The sequence below is a fragment of the Trichechus manatus genome, unplaced genomic scaffold, assembly GCF_000243295.1.
Source record: "Trichechus manatus latirostris isolate Lorelei unplaced genomic scaffold, TriManLat1.0 scaffold00054, whole genome shotgun sequence".
Lineage (NCBI taxonomy): Eukaryota > Metazoa > Chordata > Mammalia > Sirenia > Trichechidae > Trichechus > Trichechus manatus.
The window spans coordinates 13,031,239-13,050,752 of record NW_004443990.1 but is presented as its reverse complement, the minus strand read 5'-3'; the positions used below and the strand labels follow the sequence as shown (position 1 = coordinate 13,050,752).

General features: G+C 42.6%; 1 protein-coding gene across 7 annotated transcripts in view; it reads left to right on the top strand.

Moving 5' to 3' along the window:
* KAT7 (lysine acetyltransferase 7) overlaps positions 1 to 19,135 on the top strand; it is a 36,676-nt gene extending 17,541 nt beyond the window's left edge. For 2 of the 7 annotated variants that reach the window (XM_023732773.1, XM_023732772.1), the window contains exons 6-13: positions 367 to 477; positions 2,006 to 2,197; positions 4,366 to 4,455; positions 4,692 to 4,832; positions 5,960 to 6,053; positions 7,483 to 7,629; positions 8,259 to 8,365; positions 8,999 to 19,135. In XM_023732773.1, coding sequence (XP_023588541.1) covers positions 367 to 477; positions 2,006 to 2,197; positions 4,366 to 4,455; positions 4,692 to 4,832; positions 5,960 to 6,053; positions 7,483 to 7,629; positions 8,259 to 8,365; positions 8,999 to 9,100 — 984 coding nt within the window. In that variant the 3' untranslated portion in view covers positions 9,101 to 19,135. Of the gene's footprint in view, positions 1 to 366; positions 478 to 2,005; positions 2,198 to 4,365; positions 4,456 to 4,691; positions 4,833 to 5,959; positions 6,054 to 6,519; positions 7,630 to 8,258; positions 8,366 to 8,998 lie in introns of those variants that run through there. The other 5 variants (XM_004377952.2, XM_023732771.1, XM_004377951.2 and 2 more) reach the window with 4 other exon arrangements.
* Positions 19,136 to 19,514: the final 379 nt, after the last annotated feature.

The window sequence follows — 19,514 nt, the reverse complement described above, 5'->3', positions numbered from 1 at the left end:
TTTGGAGTGCCTCTAGGTTTGTTGTACTGATTTTATTTGTACTGGAACGCATGTTTTCAGATAAAGAAATGGAGTCATGAAGTTCTGATCCTTGAGTTGCCCATTTAGAGACAGAAAAATGGAACTCCTTTGAGGAGGTATAGGAGCATTTCTGCTTCAGGTTTACTGACTAGGGTGGGTAGTAGTCGGTGTCTCTGGCATTAACCTGATAAATAGTATGTCTTGTGCTGAATTTGTAACACCTATTATAAGACCTGGCATGTAGTAGGCACCAAATAAATAGTTCATGATTGTGCTTGGCCCTCTAGTTGGCATGGATTGAAGTGAAACAGGTTAAGTTCTTAGACGCTGTGGTTATTTTCCTAGGAGCACAGACAGACCTATGGGAACACTCGGGAGCCTCTCTTGGAAAACCTGACAAGCGAGTATGACTTGGATCTTTTCCGAAGAGCACAAGCCCGGGCTTCAGAGGATTTGGTGAGTATTAAAATCTTCAAGCTGAGGACCACTTGTGAAAGGCACTCAGGACTGCCAAGAAAAATGATTAGAAGTCATTTTGATGGGAATTAAATGTACCTTGCTACTGGAATCTCCCCTTCCCCCAGCTGTCCATTTTTTAGGCCATTCTTCCCTTTCGTATTTAAAGTGAATCACCTGCCTCCCTTCCCTTATTCCAAAAATTTTTCCCTCTCCTCCACTCAAACTCCTGGAAGGACTTACTTGGTTTGAGGTGGTAAGGCTAGATAGAACAATAGGTGCCCCTTTGTCTCAGTTGGGCGATTTGCAATTCTGAGAGCCTCTAGACTGGGGGATACCCATCTCTGTTGTCCTCTTAACCCAAACAGGAACTCCTCCATGTTTCCTCACAGCTCTTCAGTACTTTTATTATAAAATAATAAAAATAACAGTAAAGAGGAATAGTGGGAAAGGCTGTTGGCCAGATATTTTAGAATTAATCTTTGACACAGCTAAAATTCTATGTGTAAAGGTAGTTTTCTCCTTTGATTAATATTTATAATGAGTTTGTACTTTGTTTTGATGCCTTAAGCAGAATTTTTTAACAGCTTTGCTGTAAGAAAATTCTGGTGATTTGAGTTTACTTCTGATTTAACAGATAAGATGTGTTCGGCGAAACCTAGTTTGTAAAGTGCATCTCATCTTCTCTCTCTTTTTTTTTTAAATTAAATCAAATGCTTTATTAAATTCCTCAAACACATGTGAAAAGTTGCAGGCGGAAGGGTTTAACTAATGCCACCTTTGGCTGCCCACACAGCAAAAGGCTGTTGCTGCCGGGTTTCTCGATCCCTCTCTGGAACATTTCCAAGGCTAGCCTTTCACAACTCTCCACCTGGTTATGATTAAAAATGATTTCTGTAGCCAACTTCTAGCCACTGAGTGGAGATGAATAGCCAAAAATATTTTCTGCTTTCTTAAGAGTTTAGATTTCAGAATTAAATCATCACTTGCATTTCAAAAATATTTTTAAAAGGACCTAAATGGGAGAGTGACCACTGTGGATATATGTCACACAGACACGCAGCTTTATAAAAGCTTTTGTAGATTTTAAAAAAAAAAAAAAAAAGGATTATTCCCTTCTAGAAAACCTATTCGGCTTAGTTTTAGAATGTTTTATAAGGGTGGGAAATTTGTGTCTATGGTACATGATTACCTTTATAATCCAGTCTGGTTGAGGCTGATAAAAATAAGGTTTACCAAGGACTTCATTCTGATGTTAGAGCGATGAGGCCCAGAGCGTGGTAGGAAGTAGAGAAGCCACTCTACGTTGAGATAGTTGCTCTGGGCAATGTAGATAATACATTTTTATAAGCCTGCGTGATTATCCATGCCTTTGGAGCCCAATTTTAGTGCAAGTTTCTCCTGGGTAGATGCCAAATCTGATGTTTTCATAGCCTAGCATAGTGTCACACACAAGAGCTTAGTATAAACTTTTAAAAACAAAGATAATAAATTCTTATTTTCTGTTAACTTTTTTTTTTTGCAATAGGAGAAGTTAAGGCTTCAAGGCCAAATCACAGAGGGGAGCAACATGATTAAAACAATTGCTTTTGGCCGCTATGAGCTTGACACTTGGTACCATTCTCCCTATCCTGAAGAATATGCACGACTGGGACGTCTCTACATGTGTGAATTCTGTTTAAAATATATGAAAAGCCAAACAATTCTTCGCCGACACATGGTAAGCTGTGTTCCTCTGCAGTGCCGTGACGGTGATAAACTAAAGGATCTTAAGGTTTGCCCTAGAGCTGATGTCTATCCAGGCAACTCTCAGTGGTCCACAGTAATAGGACAAAGGCATAGGAAATTAAAAGTTATACTTCAGGTGGGGGTATACAGCCTATGCCATGGCCAGTGCTGGGTGGCACCCACAGTGGTCAGTGGCCCTTAGCCACATCCTGTTATGTGCATCCTGTTATTTTCTTTCTTGCTCCCTGCTTTCCTCCAATTCTTCTTCCAGATACGAATTTATCTCTGCCCATAGTTTTTGTGTGTCCCAAACTGGATGAAAATAAGACTTCATTTGACATGTCTTGCCTTTGTATCCCTGGCAGCTAGCCTGGACAATAGATGTCCAATAAATGTGTGTTGAATGAATTCACATTTAAGGGAGATCAGCCTGTGACAAATTATGAAATTAACAAAATGGGTCCTCTGGTGCCTTAAGTATCAGCGATGTGCATTCTCCTTTCCTCAAGTTGTTTAGCACTTTCTGGTTTCTGAACATTTCTTTCTATTAAAATAGGATTGACAGATGTGTTTAGTAGCTGTTTTGAGGCTTTAAGCCATTTTTCTTTCCCTTAAAGAGAATTTCTGCCATGGAGGAGGGAAAGGGAAAGAGTAAGCGGGATGCTGAGCATCTACAACATAGGTTTCCTATGATTTCTGTCATTATAGTCTTTTTCCCAGTTTGATGATACGGCTTTTTTGTGTTCTCTACTCTGGAGTACACTGTTCATAGCCTTATGGCTCAGACTCCAGCACACTTGTGGAGCGGAGATGGTGGGCGAGGCCAGGACTGGTGGAGATGCAGGAGCGTGGGGATAATGGTGTTGGGAAGAACTGAACACAGACATAGGTTGTAGACACTGGAGATAAACCAACTCTTGTGTTGCTGTGTGACAGTAAGACCAGTACTTTTATTGATGTGAACTGCTTACCATTTATGTCTTTTTCTTCCTCTTTGTTTCTGTTTATTCAGTAACAGTAACCAATGAGATGGCCACAAAGGGCAAGAAGTAGTAGTGGTGGGGGAAAGTATAGGGTGTAAGGTGATCTGAAGACCAGATAAACATTCTGAATATTTGAGGATTTACTGTATTTATACGAGTTATAAAAATTGAATTTAAGGAACTACAAATCTGTTTGAATCCCTGCCTCTTGTGGTTCCCATTGCTTCAGATGTAGTCACTGACGTGGAGTTTCTTTGGCTTGGCTTCTGTTTCTAAACAAATAATTGTTGCATTGCTTTGGTTATTGTTGGGAAGAGCCAACATGAGTAAAGGGGCAATTCCAGTTAATAAATATTTGGATTTACATGTAACAAATTAGGGCATGAGTCTTGAATTGACAAAAAGAGTTGCAGTAAAATTTGTTCCATAGAAAATGCCACATATGCATATATATTTTAAATGATATTTTGAAATATATTTGTATGAAAGCTTTCAAGAATTCACCTATTTACAGTAATGGTTGACTGGCTGCTTTTAAGCAGTCAGCAATTGAGGTTGAAGAAAGGGGTTCCTTGTGCCCTCTTGTGGCCAGGTGCCCCCCAGCCTCCTGCTGTTCAGTCAGGCTGCTGTACCTTTTTTTTTTTCTTTTTTCTTTTTTAAAGCCACAAAGGGGCACTTTTGGGGCACAGGGGAAGCAGTTTTTATCATTATGGGTCTATTTTCTAATCTGAAAAAAGAAGACCGTAGTGGTTAGGTGGTAATGAGAAGTTACTGGTAAAGGTGAGGGTAAAGTACGTAGCAACTCTAAGCTGCTGGAAATAAGCTGCTTAAGAATTTCCTGTTAGCATGAGGCATTTTATAATAAGCAAGGGTATTTTTACTTATCTGACTTTTACGTAGTGGATGATTTTAATCTCCTGAGTTGAAACAATGCCAGAATATAATCCAGAAAACTTGTTCCAAACTGCTGTGAAAATGCCATAAGTATATTGCAGTAATTTTAGGGGCTTTATTTGTTTTACTGGAAAAATCTCTGCTTTGCTTTGCTCTGTGTTCTCAAGTATGGCTAACTGTCCATACACTCAGTTAACCAGATTTCACCTGTGATTTCCTTTTACCTATTGAGCAGCAGTCTTGTTGGATTTCTTTCTCTGATGTGTATTTCCTTCTCTTGCAGGCCAAGTGTGTGTGGAAGCACCCGCCTGGTGACGAGATATATCGCAAAGGCTCAATTTCCGTGTTTGAGGTAGACGGCAAGAAAAACAAGGTAAAAAAAGAGTGCTGACTTAAGAAAGCAGGATGATAATGCTCTGCATTCATAGGTTTCAAGAGTGTGTTTTTATCTGCATCGCACCTTGTGAAGAAGATAAAACTCTACTAATGGCCAAAATAACGTAATTTCTGTTTCATTAACAGTAGTGGTATGATCTTTAATTCTAGGCCTTTATCTGATAGGCTTAGAAATCACTGACCCACACATGAACTCTCTTTCTCTGCTTCTAGATCTACTGCCAAAACCTGTGCTTGCTGGCCAAGCTTTTTCTGGACCACAAGACATTATATTACGATGTGGAGCCCTTCCTGTTCTATGTTATGACAGAAGCAGACAACACTGGCTGTCACCTGATTGGATATTTTTCCAAGGTCAGCAGGACCTGGAGATAAAGAAGCTAATGTCCAGAGCAGGGTGATTGATGTTGGCATATGGGAGTTGATAAATCACTGACAGGAAAAGGTGTTACCCTGGGCAATGGTGACAGTCCTTCTCTTGGGGAAGAGAAAGAGGAAGAAAAGCAAACGCACATATCAGAGATTGTTTAATGAAAACATGCAATTCTTTATTAAAAGCCTCTGGTTATTTGTTTCTGGCTTGTGGGCTGGAGCTGCCTATTAATTACTGGCCAGGGCCCTGCCTACTAACCAGCAAGCCCACATCCTGTAGTCAGGCCAACTCTCCTGGCTTTGCCCTCTTTGTTACGAGCTTAAAACCAGGAATATGTTCCTTTTGCCTGGTTCTGTAGCTGGCCTCCTTCTAGTACAGTCGTTTAAGACTTAATTAAGGCTATGTTTTACTTTGCTTATGATTTTTTTTAAAATAACTTTATATATAGTTCATATACTATTAATATTCACCCATTTAAACTATATAGTTCAATGGTTTAGTATATTCACAGATTTACAAAACTAAACAGTCAATTTTAGAACATATTCATTAACCTGAAAAGAAACCCCATACCCATTAGCAGCCACTGCTCATTTCCCCCCAGTCCCTCCCAGCCCTAGACAACTGTTAATTTATTTTGTCTATAAATTTGTCTGTTCTGGACATTTCATATAAATGAAATCATACAATATGTGATCTTTTGTGATTTTATTTGTGTTTTGATCCCCTTCCAGAACGGAGGCTGGAATAGCTTTCTTTTCAGCCTCTCTGCAGGACTTAACTGTTTGGGTTCCCTTTTCTCCATCAGGCAGCCACCTTTTAAAGAGGGCTGCTGTAGACTAACTCAGCAGTCTGAACTTTCTTACCCTGCTCCGTGACTATTAAAATCCATTGTCAGCCCCATTAAAATGAGACTGGAGGTCCTAGAGATAGGGAATCACTGGGATTAATGGCTTAGGCTATCAGAAAGGGTGTAGACATAACAGCTGTGAGCCTCACAGCCTCTCGCCAGGACTAGTTAGCCAGATATTTTGCAAGCAGCTTTGTTTTGTGTCTCTGGGAGTGCTGACACCTTATGACCTGTTCATCTGTTTGCTCTTGGTTTTAGGAAAAGAATTCATTCCTCAACTACAATGTATCCTGTATCCTTACCATGCCTCAGTACATGAGACAGGGCTATGGCAAGATGCTCATTGATTTCAGTAAGTGAAACTGCTAGGTCCCTCCATAAGGCACAGACCATGTGAATATTGTTTGTCTTGTTCTCTGGTCTCTACCATCCCTGGCATATAGTGGAAGTACACCGATATTAATTAGCAGATGGGGAAAAACTGCACATCATCAATCTGCCTTATACACATTGAACACTATATGGATACTGGACCCTAAGTTGGTACCTGATGAGGAGATATAGAGGATGGGAAAGTAAGTCTTTAGGATTATCCCAGTTTGAGGTTTTTAAACAGAGCACATACATGAATAAAGTTTAAAATCTGTTGCTGGAGGTTAGGGATTTCACTTTTGTAAGAACTTTTGTAGAGGCAATCCATATGCCTCACATAGGCTTTGCATAATAGCTATTATCCAATGTCTGCTATCGGATGACTTTTTTTTAGTTGAAATTAGAATTCTTGTAATTAGCCTTCTATGCCTTTATTCATTTTTAAGCCACCTGGGAAGAGATGGATCAGGAGGTGGCATAATCCACTGAGGGAGGACTGTATCTTTGAATAGGTAATATATCCTTTTTAAAACCTTCATTTTGTGGAAATTTTCAAACATATACAGAAGTAAAATAATCATCACCTAGCTTCAGCAATTACATTTTATAGCCAATCTTTTTTTTACCTATATTCCCATCCTCAATTATTTTGGTATGTCTAAAAGATAAGGTCAATTACACCTAACATTCCCCCTCCCCCCAATATTCCTTAATATAAAATAATAGTATTCAGATTTCCTTGGTTTGTCATTTTGTTTATATTTTTTAATGAGATCTAGGTGGGGTCGATGTATTTGGATTTGTTGATGTGGCTTATAATTTTAATCCAAACATTTCTACTTTTGACCTTGCTGTTTATTGAAGAAGGCAGATTAGTTGTCCTGTAGACTTCCTGGAGCATGAATTTTGGTGACTGCATCCCCATGGTGTTTTTGAGAAATTCAGTGTTACATGTTTAGATGTGAAATCTAGAGACTTCATCAGTTTTGGGTTTTTTTCTCCCTGTACTTCATAGGGGTTACTGAGATTAATCTATTCTTAAAGTTCAAAGATTTGAAAAATATAAAAAGCTGTATAATGAAAAGGCTTTCTCTCTCTGTCCCATCTACCTTGTTCCCAGTACACACCTACAGGTAATATCACTGTTATTAAAGTTTCTAGTGAAGCCTTCCAGAGTTAATACCTATTATAAGTAAATGCCGATAGGCATTCTTCCCCTTTTGTTTGTACGAAGGCAGCGTACCATACTCAACAGCTGCACAAGGTTCTGTTGAATGACTGAACCATAATTGATGCTGCAAAGTGGACTGTACTCTTTAAAACTTCTCCCATGGTGGTGCATTGGTCTTTGCCATGAGGATAAGATAAAGCGTTGCAAGGAAAAACCCTGTGTATTTGTTTCCTGGCAGGTTATTTGCTTTCCAAAGTGGAAGAAAAAGTTGGCTCCCCAGAACGTCCCCTCTCAGATCTGGGGCTCATCAGCTACCGCAGTTACTGGAAAGAAGTACTTCTCCGTTACCTGCATAATTTTCAAGGCAAAGAGATTTCTATCAAAGGTTAGTTTCTTTGTGTATTATTATTTTTTAAAATTTGTTTCAAGGCTTAGTTTTTGACTCTTCAGAATGGTTGTTACCCAAAATGTTAACTCCACTGGATATTCTAACTTTTCCACTTGATCCCCTGTTGATGCTGTGTAACCTGCAAAGATACTATCTCATTGTGTTTCATCTGGATATGAGAATGGAAGGCCCACTGAATATGGGCCACTGCAGAGACCCACACTAAAAGTATTTAGGATTCCAGAACACTTGGCCCCTGGGAATGATTGTATAAATTGATTTGTAAAATCTGAGATTGCTAACAATTAAATTCTTATAAAAATCAAGTCTTCCGGTACATACAAGAGCTTCTAAGATACCCCTGCATACTTATGGAAGGGTAGAAGAATTTAGCTCTGTTTTTGACCTTGATTTCTAAGGCACCAGGTGTGGTTTCTTGTTGTAATAACCCTCTTTTATATTTGGAATAGTCAGATGAATGCTTTATAAACTTTTTCTGAATGTGTTGGGGTTGAGTACCAAAGAGTTCAACCATTTGGAGTCCATTTGGGTTTCCTTAAAAGGAAAGAAGGTCTCATAAGGGGGTTTGCACTTGGGCCAGGTTCTCAGTAACTCTTCTGTTTCAGAAATTAGCCAGGAGACAGCTGTCAATCCTGTGGACATTGTCAGTACTCTACAAGCCCTTCAGATGCTCAAGTATTGGAAAGGAAAACACCTTGTTTTAAAGAGACAGGTGAGGTTTTTTTAATCAGTTGCTTGCACATTGCTGGATGTCCCCTGCAGCTTAGCACAGCAAAGTGGGCCTTAAGACCCAAAAACTAACCTTCCCTCTTAAAGGCGTTTGAGTGTCTGTGCAACATGGCTTGAGCTGGCAGTGATACCTGTTCTGCCTTTGTTAAGTTTATTGTCCACCTTGTCCTTATCAGAAGCTTTTGGTAAGCTCCTGTCTCAAATTTGGGTGACACAAGCAGTTCTGTTTAAGCAGCTTGCTCTTGCAAGGCACTTTTATCATTTGATAGTTTTTTTAGGTTGGAGAAACTTGCCCACCTGTAGAGGGGAATCTTCACAAACCCAGGGCTGTGGAGGTAGTTTTAAATTCCTTTACCATGCTATCCCAGTTCATGCCCTGTTGTAATTATTTTAGTTGATTGATGTATAATGAAGGAAAGTGAATAATTTTCAGTTCTCACTGAGGGCATAGAGGAAGAAATGGGTTAGGTGGGAAAGCATTTTGTAAATCAAAAGACTGGTTTTTCTACACATATTAAACCTTTGGGAGATTTCTTCTTAGCCAACAGTCATTTTGGAATCTGTATATAAAAGCATTTTAGTGTAATGTGTAATTTTTCCCATTGTTCTCCTCCAGGACCTGATTGATGAGTGGATAGCCAAAGAGGCCAAAAGGTCCAATTCCAATAAAACCATGGATCCGAGCTGTTTAAAATGGACCCCTCCCAAGGGCACTTAAAGTGACCTGTCGCTCTGAGCCAGCGAACCCCAGCAGTAGGAATCCGTACCCTAGGGATCTGTCTGTCATTTCTGTTGCTCTTGTGATTGGCAAGTGCAGTATCCTTTGGGAAGGCCATCCCCCTCAGGACTGTCCTGGCTCCGACCTTCGTGTACACTGCAGACGCTGGTTCTGAGGAACTGTTGTTTCGGCCTCAGTGAGGTTGCCTGGATGGGATCTGTATTAGACTTGAGTGCGGATCCCTCATAGCACTGACCCAAGGAGTTCTGTTATGGTACTGTACCTGTCCAGTCACTGGTTCTCTCCTCACCTCCTCTAGCCCCATGAGGTTGTGTTGTTGTGTCTTCTAAACTGTTTGTAATTGTGCTTCTTGCCGCCCGGTCACCAGACCTCCGAATATGGTTGCCACCACCTGGACCTTTACTCCTCGCACATGTGTTTTGTGGAGGGACAGGGAAGAGGTAGCACTTCTGAGTGTGCGTGTACTGGGAGGGGTCCATTTCCATTCACTTTGGATTTCATCTTGCTTTAGATTTTTTTTTACTCTCTAGATTTATTGAAAGGCCTGTTTTTGATCAGTATATCAGGCTGACCAGCGCCAAATGCTTTTTGAAGTTTCCCAGGGATTTGTCTTGGTAACAGCACATAATCATCCGAATGAGATGGAAAGAAGAATTAAGAGGTGGTGATTCTGTATTTTGATTCGAGTCCACCTGTGGGCAGTGGAATGGATATACTTCTGTCTTTTTGCCTCATCAGAAAGTACCCAGTAGTAAATATTTTCTTCTCTCTTTACTCCCTGTCCCTTTTTTGTTTTGCAGATGCCAAAATAATTTCCATTTCTCTTTCATGTTACATGTTAGCTGGCTAATTATGCTGCAGAAACCTTTTCACCAGTACCCGTCTGATATATCTCTCCTGTCCTTCCACATACATTGCACTGATTTTGTCCAGTTGTCCTCAGAGAGGTAGAAAATAATTGAAAATCACATCCATTTCTCAGCCCATGACTCAGCAAGGCAGAACAGCCACCCCTGCCAAGGTTTGCTTTCTCTTGACAACAGTGCCTCACCATCCCTCGAGGACTAAAGTGCTTCTCTCCCTCCCAAGAACTCCTCCTCCATTTCCTTTTTTGGGATTTGTCACCATCCCCCTATTCTCTGGTCTCCTATTTTTGGTGTTGTTCAAGTGAAGGAAGAGATGTTCCCTCTAATTTTTCTCCAGCCCATTATAACCTGCTATCTTGGGGCAGCTTTTGATGTATGACATGTCACCCTTCCCAACTTGGTCTCTGACAACACTGCTGTCTTCACGTGGAGCCCTCACCACATTCTGGTCATTTGTGCCTTTCTCTTGTCATCTCTGTACACTACTTATATTCACTGTGGGTTTGGGGGGGGGGTGCTAATTTTAAGCATGTTCAGTGGCAGCTCCCCTCCAGTTTCAGTGTCACTGTTAAATTTATCCAAAAGCAGCTTCACTAGGGGTTTTCTTAAGGGGTAAAGGCCTTTTACAGAAGCTAAAACCCTTCCCCACATGTGGTAGAATGTGCTATTCTATATCTTCTTCTCAATAAAGCATGTTCTCTGCTCAAGTCTGTTTCATCCAGGGGCTTTGATTTACATATGAAAGTAATGCAGCTGACCTGCTGCTCATAGTAAATGCACTTTGGATTTTTTTTTTCCTAGCAGTAAACTGGCTGTTGAGGGATGTGGTTTGTGGCTATGGAAATGTTTTTCTCTGTGATAGCAGGCTATGTATAGAGGGTGTACTTATTTTTAATTTGCCTAGTTGATGGGATAAATTAGATCTGCCTCGCTTTGGTTCCAGCCACTTACGTATGCATAGCAGTGACTAGTCAGTAAGTTTATTCCACTGATTTTCAGGCGGAAAGGAACCAGCAGGAAGTTAGGAGAGTTGGGGGTACAATTGGTACTTGTGGAGGTGGGAAGAGGTGAATCCTTCTCATCTCTGAGCTCATTTGCCTTAGTGAGCAGTCGCCTCTAAACATGTTTGACTCCAAGTTGACATGATTGTTTCTGAAAGTAGTGGTATTTTCCTGTAGGATTTACCCGGTGCAGGAAAAGGTAGACAGGAGCAGGGCAGGAATTTGCTGATATGGTTTAGTTTTGTTCAACATGGCCAGTAGTGGTGAGCAGCTATCCCAGTGGACAAGCGGAGGGCCCTCCTTTGTGTGTCACTCACGGGGGGCGGGGATAGCATGGAGAGAACCTGAAGGTTACAAAAAGACCCTTCTTTCACTCTTCTGTTCTTAAAATCATGTCTGCACAAACCTCCCTGCGCTAGATAATTATATTAAAAGGAAAATCGGCCTTTTTAAAAAAGTATCAAAGGTAATATGGACCATAAGAATGAAATGCTGAGATGTGAAGGCACTTGAAGTTTTGTACACAGTCCTGCTCCCATGCCTCCACTGATCTCTGCCCCTTTTCCTCACCTAAAAATAAAAGGAAAATTTCTCTGCTTTAAACCCCTTACAAGTATGGGAACACTGTTCCCTTCGCTGGGCAACTTAGAGTAAGGCCTGTCTGTCCCCTTTGACTCCCTTTTATCTGCATAAAAGTAGCTCAACAGCCTAAACTCCTTCATTTGAAGGGCAAGTCTGGAGTTTGTTTCTGGATCTAACTCCTGAAACCTGCTTAGTGGAAGGAAGCACCTAGTCTATTTCTGGAGGAAGAGAAGAGGCCTGGCATGTGCTGGCTGCTTCTGTAGGCTCAGCACTGTGCTAGGTGCCTTCACACTGCCTCACTTGGCCCTCCTGTTAGCCCTGTGTTCACATGGTGGTTTTGCAGAAGGAAACCTGGAGCCCCCAACCAAGGGGATGAAGTAAGCAGTAAAGCCAGAAATTTGTTCTGTTTAGTGCATTTCAGCACTCTTCTCTCTACTTGCTTCCTCGACTTTCATTTCCTTTATAATTACTCATCCTCTCCCTTCTAGTTTTCGTTGCTTCTGCCACAGGCACCCATGCTCCTAGTAACTTCCATTGCGAGGACAATAGTGAAACCAGTGAAAACTTACAGACCAAAGAATTGATTTTAGTTGATCCTGAAAGCAGTAAATGGGACCAGAGAACAAAAGATGTGCCTCATTCGGCTCTGCTTCCTGTTTCTAATCTGTGTAGGAATGAACTGTTTGGCAAATACTGTCCCTTCGCTACACGTGATTTCATTCAGTCCTCCCAACAGTATGACCCTTTTCCAGATGAGAAAATATATGTGGCTCATAGAAGTCTTGCAGCATTACAGAAACAGGATGGGAACCCTGGTTCTCTGATTCAAATCCAACTCTTGACAATACTGTCATGGAGCGGTAGAGCCCTTGTCTGGTCTTTTGATGTCTCTGCATATTGTTTGTGATCTGCTGGTAACCAAAAAGTCAACAATTTGAGCCCACTCAGCAGCTCCGTGGAAGAAAAGGCCTGACAGTCTGCTCTCATAAAGATTACAGCCAAGAAAAGCCTACAGAGCAGTTCTCTGTAACACATGGGGTTGCCATGAGTTGGGAGCAGACTCTGAGTTAATAAGATACTCTTTTACGTGGCGAGATGCTTTTGACTGGTCCTCAACTTTGATTTTTCTTAGTTCTGGAGCAGGTTGTGTTCCTGGCCTTCCTTGTGGCTAGGGTTAGGTATGAATTATCTTGGAGTTGTCCATGTCAAGCCAGTTGGTTAAGATGAAGATTGGAGGTACATATGAACTAAAGCCAGTATGCAACAGTGACCACAACTTGCGTACAGTACGCTTTCCTTCTGGAACATGAAACAAATGAAAATTAGCTTTTTAAAATACATATTATATCAGTAACGTCACGGGTACTCACACATACCTGCCTTTACTCCTTTGAAGCAATCAGTAAGTCAAATGACATTAAAGAAGCACTGTTTTTATGAGGTGCTAGGATCAAGCAGCATAGCTCTCAGCAGTGAGAGCTGCTCTTCTGACTGCTTTTGAGACTGTTCAAAGCATTAGGTCTTTTTTTTCTTTTAATGCACACAAATTTGTTCAGGAGATTGTGCCCTTGAAGTCCGTTCTTCAGCATGGTGTTAAACCGGTTTGAGAAGAAGCCCCCCATGAGAAGGCAGGAATCGTGCTTTCTGCCTACCCTCACTCTTACTCCAAGGGCTTAAGCTAGCTTCTGTCTGAGTTTAGTTTCATTCAGTGAAGTGAAATAACTGAAGGAAAAGGCCTGGCTCATTGGCTCTCAACATTCATTCCCTTCTTTCCCATGGGCCTCACAGGTGCACATATGTGCAAGATGCTGTACAGGGTTATGCATAATTTTATGAGAAAATATGAAAAACACTTGTCTAAATAATAGTATTGATATGTGTCAGGAATTCTAGAAATCCTTTGCTGGTCACTGGGATCACGGAAGTGTAGACTTGGACCTCTGCTGGTTTTGTCCCAGCACTTGCTGCCACAAACTTGTATGGCTGCCTCTTCCAGACTGTTCCGTGCTCACGGGGGCAGTGTAATTGTCCACTTCCTTTGTGGTGTCTTTGATAAAATACCAATGGCTGTCACTGAGAAGGAAACAAAGGAATGCTTGATGGTGAAAAATGCCCTTGATGCTGAAACATTAGTGTGTCTCTTCCCTCTTGTGCAATACCTAGGCCTTTAGATGCAAGTCATGCTGCCACCATTTTGGGATTTGGGGGTTTGTTTTTGCCCAAAAGTGGAGAAAATAACCTATGCTGTTGCACAACTTTGGCTTCATTGCTCCCAAATGTTCCATGTGAAAGATGAACACCTGCAGCCTTGACGAGTTGTGTTCATTCCAAGAAGCCAGTCTTTGTTCTTAACTGGATATTTGTTTCTGGAAACAGCTTACCTTACATTTACTTTTTTCCCAAGATTATCAGAAGCCTGCACTCTTGTGAATATAGAGGTGTGGTAGATCATCTCCAAAGATGGCCACCAACAATTCCACCCATGCCCCCATAGATGTGCTGCTCCTTCCAGTAAGAGGTCTGTTTTCTTTCTTTTTAAATGTGAGCTGGCTTTGTGACTTTGATGAATAGAATGACCAGAAGTGATAATCTGGCAGCTTCCATTTTTGCTCTTTTGGAAACCAGCTGCCATGTAAAGCTTGAGCTAAACTACTGAATGAGTAGACCATGTGTATGAGAGTCAACCCAGAGTTTCATGAGAAATAACTATTTTAAACCATTATGTTTTGGGATGATTTGATACAGACCAATGAACTGTGCTCTATAGGGTTTTCAGTGGCTGCTATTTTGGAAGTAGATCACTAGGCCTTTCTTCCAAGGTGCCTCTGGATGGACTCGAACCACCAGCTTTTTGTTAGCAGCCAAGCACGTTAACCGTTGCACCACCTGGGGATTCCCAACTTTGAAAATAAGTTAGCTACTGGGGGAGAAAAAGTTAAATATAGGCAATCTCTGCCTTACGACAGGGTTCTGTACCCACAACTCCGTTGTAAATCAGTTCTTATGTAAATCAAATGCCTCTTTTGTTTAGTTTTCATTTTAAAACATGGCAGTGTTTTGAACAGTAAATCATAAAGTTGAACTTTTGAGAGTGAACATCTGAGAATGAGAACACCAGCAAATTACGCACTGCAACATTGTATGTAGTACATATTACTAACAATAATATGTATCAAAAAAAGGACAATTGTTAAGTGCGGTTTGTCATAACTCGAATATATCATAAGTTGGGGACTTCTTCTACTGATAAGTTTCTGGACATCAAAACTTCTCAAAACCTCCAGTAAGCTAATGGGCATTGAGATTTTCCAAGAGGGGATACACAATGTAATATTTTCTAAAATGATTTGATCTGGGATCGTTGTTTTTCTAAGGAGCCTCAAGGGACTGGTATTCTGGTGAGCCAACTTTTGGGAAGTGTTTATTTCCTGCCTATTCAAATAGGCCTAGCTTTCCTTGTGAAGGCTTCCTTATAATTCCACCTGAAACTTCCCTATAGGATTCAGGTATAGACCAGGAAGTGTGAAGGTTTAGAGTTTTTGCAGTCAAGGCATCTTGGCTCAAATCCTGGCTCTGCCATTTCCTATGTACTTGAAACAAGTGGCTTATCTTCAGCTGGAGAATGGGATAGCAATTGTGAAGGTAAAATGTCTTCCAGAATACCTGACATACTCATTTATTTATTCAATAAACAAATATTCATTGAGTGCCATTAAGCCTTGGAAACTGGATATTCAATGGTAGACAAAAAACATGGGACTTGCCATGTCCTGGAGGAGACAGATATTAAATGTAATTACTAATGTGATCAGTGCTATGAGGGAAAAGGACAGGGTGTTGTGAAAGTAATAGGAGGGAACGAGTTGAACTTGGGGATCAAGCAGGCCCAGTCTGAGGAAGGGCCTTTACCCAGGGACCTGAAAGATGAGGAGGAGTTAGGGGAGCCAGGGGAATATTGCAGACAGGAGAGAGCTCGTGCGCAGCCCCCAAGGCAGACGAGCACGTGATGTGTGTGAGTGCCTGAGAGAGAGCCCTGCAGCTGGGACAAGGTGATTGACGGGGGAGAGGCCAGAGAGCCTTGGAGGCCACAGCAAGGATGCCATTTTTAACCGAGGAAACTTGAACTGTGGCTAGTTGAGGATGAACATGATCCACTTTCCCATTTTAAAAGGTCATGCTCTGGGGAAGAATGGCTGGGGGTGGGTGGGTGAGTGACAGGAAGCAGGGAGGTCAGTTAGGCTACTGCCCTGTAGGCAAGGGATGAGGGTGGTTTCTGTTAACCGTGGCAATGAAGATGGCAAGAAGTGTATGAACTTGAGATTTTGGGGAAGCAGAATCAACAACTAGGGGATGGATTAGATGTGAGGAGTTGAGGGTAACGCCTAGGTTTCTAGCTTGAACGGCTGGATACATGGAGGTGCCTTGTGCAGAGAAGCAGAAAACGAGAGGATAGCTTTGAGCTGCAGATCAAGAGTTCATTGTTTGGGTATGTTGAGTTTGAGAACTACAAAGATACGTGTTCAGTAGATGGTAGCTATTATTCACTTCAGTTACTTGTATTAAGTTTGGCTTCTTAGAAAAAACAAAACAAACCCACTGCCATCGACTCATAGTGACCCTGTAGGACAGAGTAGAACTGCCCCATAGGGTTTCCAAGGCTGTAAATCTTCACAGAAGCAGACTGCTGTCTCTCCTGTGAAGCGGCTGATAGGTTCAAATGCCAACCTTTCAGTTAGTGGCCGAGCGCTTTAAGCACTGTGCCACCAGGACTGCTTATGGCTCCCTAGAAACAGGAATTCCCTGCAGACAGGAAATGTGTATCCTTTGCCAAAACTCTCGAAGGACCTCTTACATGCCTACAGTATCGCTGACACTTGCAGAGGTGGTACAAAGAGAACTAAGATGTCCCTGCCCTTGAGAAACTTTGTCTTTTATCTCCCATTAATTTTAACAACATTATAATACACATTAAATTCTGTAATGTAATGCAAGGCACTTGGGAACTTGGAGGAGGGAATGACTGGGTGGTTCCTGGGGTAGGAAACCTTCACAGAGAAATTGACCTCTGGGTAAGAATTCACCAGAAAGGAGAGAACGGCATGTTCAGAAACCAGAAGCTTGAGTGAACCTGGTGGGTTCGAAAAAGATAGGACTGGAGAGCAGTGTGTGGGCTTTGCACAGAATGAGTGAATCTTGGCTCTCCTATAAAGGCGTTTAGGTCTTCAAAGACAAATTCCAATCTCCTACTTCTTTTGTACCCCTAGTCCCATCTGAGTTCCTAGTGAAGTGCTGGCACAGAGAGGATACTACCTAAATATTTGGTGAATTTCATTTTTTCTAAGTGTCCAAATAAACACCAGAATAAAATCTTCATTCCTCTTTGCTGCTCCTTTGAGTTAGGTTTATCTCAGTGGACCACCTCTTGGGACCACAGCGCTGGGTGTGGGGGGATGAGGTCGGGGAGGCACCAGGGATGCCTGGTAGGTTCGGGATGGATGGAATGAGTAGTACATTGAATGGGAAATTTTGTAGTAGTGCCAGACTCTGAGGAGGAGGCTTGGGCCACTCCATCTGTATATTTTATTTGCCCTACACTGCATGAACATGGTGGTGACGTGGAGAATGAATGCAGGGTTTACTGTCTGCAGGGAACTTGGGGCTCATGGTAAACAGTCGGTCTTGAGAAAAAGGCTATTTCACTATAGGGCAAATAGAAGAAATCTTTGCCTCCTCTCCTTAGTGGCCTCTGCTATCACTTAAAGCCTTACCTGGCATCCACATGAAGCTCCTGTGTTCTCCACCAATCCCCATCTTCCCCTCCATTTAAACATAGCCTAGGAATACTTCCCTTTGCTCCCCCTGAAGAATTATATGCCTGAGACAACTAACAGAATCCCTTTTTTTTGGAGAGAGGGACACAATGTTACATAACAGTGAATGGATGAGCCCTCCTTTATTGCTGAAGCCACCCATACCACTCCCAACTCCTTTGTTCAGCACCTCAATGCTTAGGACCTAGATTCGCACTCTAGGATTTCACTCTGGCTGGAGTCCTTTGTGTCCTGCCTTGCCCACAGACCACTGGGGCAGGGACAGTGGTCTCCCCATCATTCCTCGAGCTTTTCCCAGTGCTTAGGGGTGAGTAGTGCTCAGTGGGTGGCTGACTGCCTGTGTCCTAAAAGCAAAGCAATTAGTTGAAGAGCCATCATATACAAGAGAATTGATGAATGACATGGGCCCCAATTCTTCTCCAAGTCAGTAGATACATGGATTTTAATCCTTAAGATCATGACTGTGGGTAGGAGGAGGATGTCCTCTTTAGGATGGAGCTTCTTATGATCCTAAAGGGAAAAAGGGCTCACTGCCCTCAAATCCCCTCCACTCAAAGATACCTGTGCTACCTCCGTACCCAGTCAGGGTCTTCCCATTTCTCATCTGTCTGTCATCCTCACATGTGTGTCAAGCTTGTTTTCCCACCCTTGTGTGGGGACTAGGTCTCAGTATTTCTCTTTGCAATTTGCTGACATGTCAGGTAGGCTACTGGGCAGGGTGCAGAGCCCAGGTCATTTCTGCCCCCATGCCCTGAACCAGAGAAGAAGCCATTCACTGTTCAGTCATTTATTGAGCCCGTGCTGGGCACAGGGGAAACAGGAATTTGTGAGCCTTGTCCCCTCTAGACATTGAGATGAGAGCTCAGTGTCGAGGGAGGCTGGGTCACTCTGGCTCTCAAGGGTGACAACAGTGCATTTATGCACAACTGCTGCTTGAGACGGAGCATCCTGGAGGGGAAGCCCACGAGTTCAGTGCGGGCCTGGTGTGAAACTCCAGGATGGAGAACAAGACACACGAAGAAGAAAGTTGGCCTGGCCTGCCTGTCAGCTGGACATCCAGGTAGGGGAAGGCGGGTCTTTGTTCTCTGGGAAGCATGCAGTTGGGCTCTCACTCTGGACCTTGGTCCTCTCGGTCTGGAGAGCGCTCTGAACATGGACAGGTGGTTAGGGGAGACTGTCTGTGTCCTCCACCCTTGGAGGCCTTCCACAGGCACTCCACTCAAGGCCCTCCTTTTCCCTCACCCAGGTCTCCTGTCTGTAAATATCCATGGCAACAAATTATAAGTTCATCGGCCATATAGTCCATTATTCAATTGTAAACACCCCTGGAGCATAGACAGAGCCAGCCACTCAACCCTCAGTTCCCATTTCTAAAGGAAGGGAAGTAGTAGCAGTGTTCAGAAATTCTCAGGCTCTCCTGGGGACAGGGAGAGTGCCCTGGACTAGGGAGCAGGAGGCACAGCTTTCAGTCCTGGCTCTGTTATTAGCTCATTGGGACTTTGGGCCGGTTGCTTTCCGTCACTGCAGAATGACTTCTAACGTTCCTGCCCACACGACCCCTTGAGGGGTGTTCATTTCTGTTTGCTACTGGGGGAATTCCATGACCCTTTGAATGGCTTGAATATTTTGTGAAAAAACTTTTCAAGGGACAGCAGAGCACTTTCCCATCTTTGTTCCCAAGAGGCAGTATTGGAATGAGCAGGTGCTTAATCAGGGAAGCTAGGGTGGGGCCAGAAGTCTGCCACTCTGGGGGAAGAGGGTAGGCATTAGGGAAGGCAGACTGGAACTCAAGTTCGTGGGCCCTGGGCACCCACTGCCCTTCCTCTGGTGTGAGGTCATTTGAGCCGCTGTTCTCCCCAGTCGGCTTCACTTACTTTTATGCCTGGCCCCTTGGAACCACTTGAGTCTGTGGCCCCCTACCAGAAGGTGTTAGCTGATAACTGCTTAGGGTGTTAACTCTCCCAGGATAATTTGCAACTGTTGAAGGCAGAAGATCTCCTAAGGCCAAAGGTGCGAGTCTAATGATCAAAGATTAGAACTTTAAGGCAATGAGGGAACAAGGGAAATGTTCCAGGTCTGGTAAACTAAGAGTCATTCTTTGTGGGTTCAGCTG